This window comes from Triticum aestivum, chromosome 3B (assembly GCF_018294505.1).
Source record: "Triticum aestivum cultivar Chinese Spring chromosome 3B, IWGSC CS RefSeq v2.1, whole genome shotgun sequence".
Taxonomy (NCBI): domain Eukaryota; kingdom Viridiplantae; phylum Streptophyta; class Magnoliopsida; order Poales; family Poaceae; genus Triticum; species Triticum aestivum.
In genome coordinates, this window is record NC_057801.1 from 823,297,288 (window position 1) to 823,300,264 (window position 2,977).

At 40.1% G+C, this 2,977-nt stretch overlaps 1 protein-coding gene across 1 annotated transcript in view; it reads right to left on the reverse strand.

Annotated features, from left to right (window-relative positions):
• Positions 1-697, reverse strand: part of LOC123068028 (putrescine hydroxycinnamoyltransferase 1-like) — a 6,911-nt gene extending 6,214 nt beyond the window's left edge. Inside the window, exon 1 of the mRNA XM_044490554.1 lies at positions 463-697. Coding sequence (XP_044346489.1) covers positions 463-697 — 235 coding nt within the window. The remainder of the gene's footprint in view (positions 1-462) is intronic.
• Positions 698-2,977: the final 2,280 nt, after the last annotated feature.

Genomic DNA, 2,977 nt, shown 5'->3' on the forward strand with positions numbered 1-2,977 from the left:
CTAGTAATGGCGCATCACACCCACGGTGCGCCATTACTAGTTTTGAAAAAACAAATTGATATTTTTTTGAATTTTTTAAAAAAAAACTTAGTAATGGCGCACCAGTGGACAGTGCGCCATTACTAGTTAAAACTAGTAATGGCGCACCGAGTCATGGTGCGCCATTAGTAACAAATTTTTTTTTTACTTTTTTTTCAAAAATACTAATGGCGCACGATGGATGTGGTTCGCCATTACTATGTCAACTAGTAATGGCGCACTATACAACGGTGCGCCATTAGTAACAAAAAATTTTTATGTATTTTTTTAAAACTATTAATGGCGCACCGAGACATGGTGCGCCATTAGAATATAGCAATGGCGCACCACATCACAGGTGCGCCATTAGTGGCCATTCCATCTACAGCCCTTTTTGTAGTAGTGTTTGGCTCATCCGATAACGGCGCCGAAATGTTTTCTCACCATGCAACAGAGCGTCAGTGAAGTAGTCCGAGTAGAGCATGCAGTACCCTTCCAGACAATGCCGGTTCTTTGCTTTCACCCGCCCAAGCGCTGAGCCACCTCGCCACGGCTTTTCACTGCTCGCCAGCAGGCCGGCGAGGGCGGCGAGCACCATGAGATGCTCCTGCTCCTGGACGTCGGCTTCGGCTTCCTCATCCAGCAACGCCCCGAGCGCCTCCTCATCTTCGAAGTCCATCGCCGGGCCGGGCAATTCAACGAACACCTTGTGGGCAAGGTGGGCGCAAGCCCGCCGGTGTACAGGCCCTGCGCGGCTGGAAACCCGGAAAAAGTTCCCGGACGACGGCGAAGAGGCTGCCTTGGCGAAACCCCTTCTTTTTTCTGGGCGGGTCGCTTGACTTTTCGCCTGTCAATGTGGCCCCAGGAACGCTTTTTCCTTGCGCCGGAGCCCCCGAGCGCCCAACAGTACGCTGGGTTCGCCCTGCGACCGCCGAGCGCAAAAGCTAGGTGAGCTGGCAAAATTCGGCGTCCTGGGGGCGCGACTGGGCCGTTTTTTCGGCGCCGGCGCAAGAAAACTCCTGGGGAGGTCGTTCTGGGGGCACGGCTGGAGATGCTCTAAAGGCCTTCCATGTTGCCATTGTGTGGAGCTACATCTTTAGTCCTGGTTGGTAACACCAACCGGGACTAAAGGAATTTTTTTATTTTTACGACTTTTTGTTCGAAATTTTATGTTTTGAATTTTTTATGTTAATTTTTTTTCCGATTTTCATATTTTTGAATTATTTTACAATTTATTCTCTAATCACCACTCATTACTGCTCAATTTAACCTTTAATCTCTAATCACCCCTCATCATTCCAAATCATCTAACTTTCCGGCCGGTCACCCATCCTCTCACTACTCCAGCCTGAGCACGCTTAACTTCCGGGTTCTATTTTCCCTCGTTTCCAAGTGTGCACTTATTGTTTTCCTGACAACAATAAGATGTCAATCCTATTAACCCTCGGGAGTTTAGCTTGAGCATTAAATCACACATTTCACTGTTTGAGTTTGAAACTATCTTTACCTAATAATAAAGCAAATTGGGTTTCTTTCGTCCGTCATGGCATTTTTCAGAAAAGTTCTATTTCAGAGAAGTCAACCCGCAGTCCTGTTTTAAGTCAAAACCAATCGTTTTTTTCGTATTTTACATAAAAATCCTTGTGTTTTCTTGAAATCAACCCGCCGTCCGGATTTAAGTCACACCCGAACCGCTATTTTACGTTTTTCGAAAACCCCCCTGACGTTTTAGGTAATTCATCGGCGGACCATATGTAAGTCAAACAAATACTTTTTTAAATCATCCATATCTTTTAAACCGTAACTCCGATTTGAACATGTTATATATGAAATTTAATTAGAAAAATATGTAGAATATGAATATGAGATTATTTTTACCTATTAAGTATTTTTATTATTATTTTGGAATATATTTAAATCAAAAAATGATTTTCTAAATTATCCGTATCTTTTAAACCGTAACTTCGATTTTAACATATACGAAATTTTATTAGAAAAATGTGTGAAATCTAAATTTGATGTTAATTTTACCTGTTAAATATTTTTAAAATATTGTTTTGAAAGCAAATTTATAATTTCTAGCGCAAGATACGTTTTTCTTTCGTACCGGTGGCGATCCGGATTGCAAATAAACACCCCAGTATAACCATATAGGCAAAAGAAAACATCAATCACTACACATGCATACCTCTGAAAAATGTCGTAGGGGAAAACAACAGATTTCTCATCGCGAGAATGAGAAAAAGCGAGAGAGAGAGAGAGAGAGAGAGAGAGAGAGAGAGGAGAGAGGGAGAGAGAGACGCCTTAGGATTAACCATATTCAAATACTTTTTTTGTTATTTTGTGTGAACACCGAGGCCATCGCCGGCGAGGGTGAGAAGGAGGATAAGCGGCAACACAAATATGATGCCTCACAAATATAAAGGAGATGGACCTATTGAGTGATGGTTGTTGGGTTAAGAGTGTGTGTTATGTTTTTTCTCCCGTTGCAACGCACGGGCTCTTTTGCTATTATTCTAAAAAAGAATAATTATTTAGTAACACTAATATTTCTTGAATAAGTAGTTTGACCAAAATTCAAAATACTGAAATAATTATTTAGTAACACTAATACTCTTGAATAATTATTTAGTACCACTAATACTTCTTGAATAAATAGTTTGACCAGATTTAACTAAAATTAAAAAAACTAAAATTTGAGCATATCTTTTTTTCCTTTCAGAATTTGAGGATTCTAAAAATTTGTAAACAGGCCTACGACCGTGAAAATCGGATGTGGATTTTCGTGCTGACTTTTTTTGATAAATTATGCTTTTTTTTACATCGTAGGCAAAAGATATGGCAGTTTTACTTTTTCGTAACACTTTTTTGCAAAACATGTCCAAATTTATGTTTTTTAATTTTCCTAACTAATAGATGTAGTGACATAACTACATCTCGAAGGATTTTAATTTTTGAA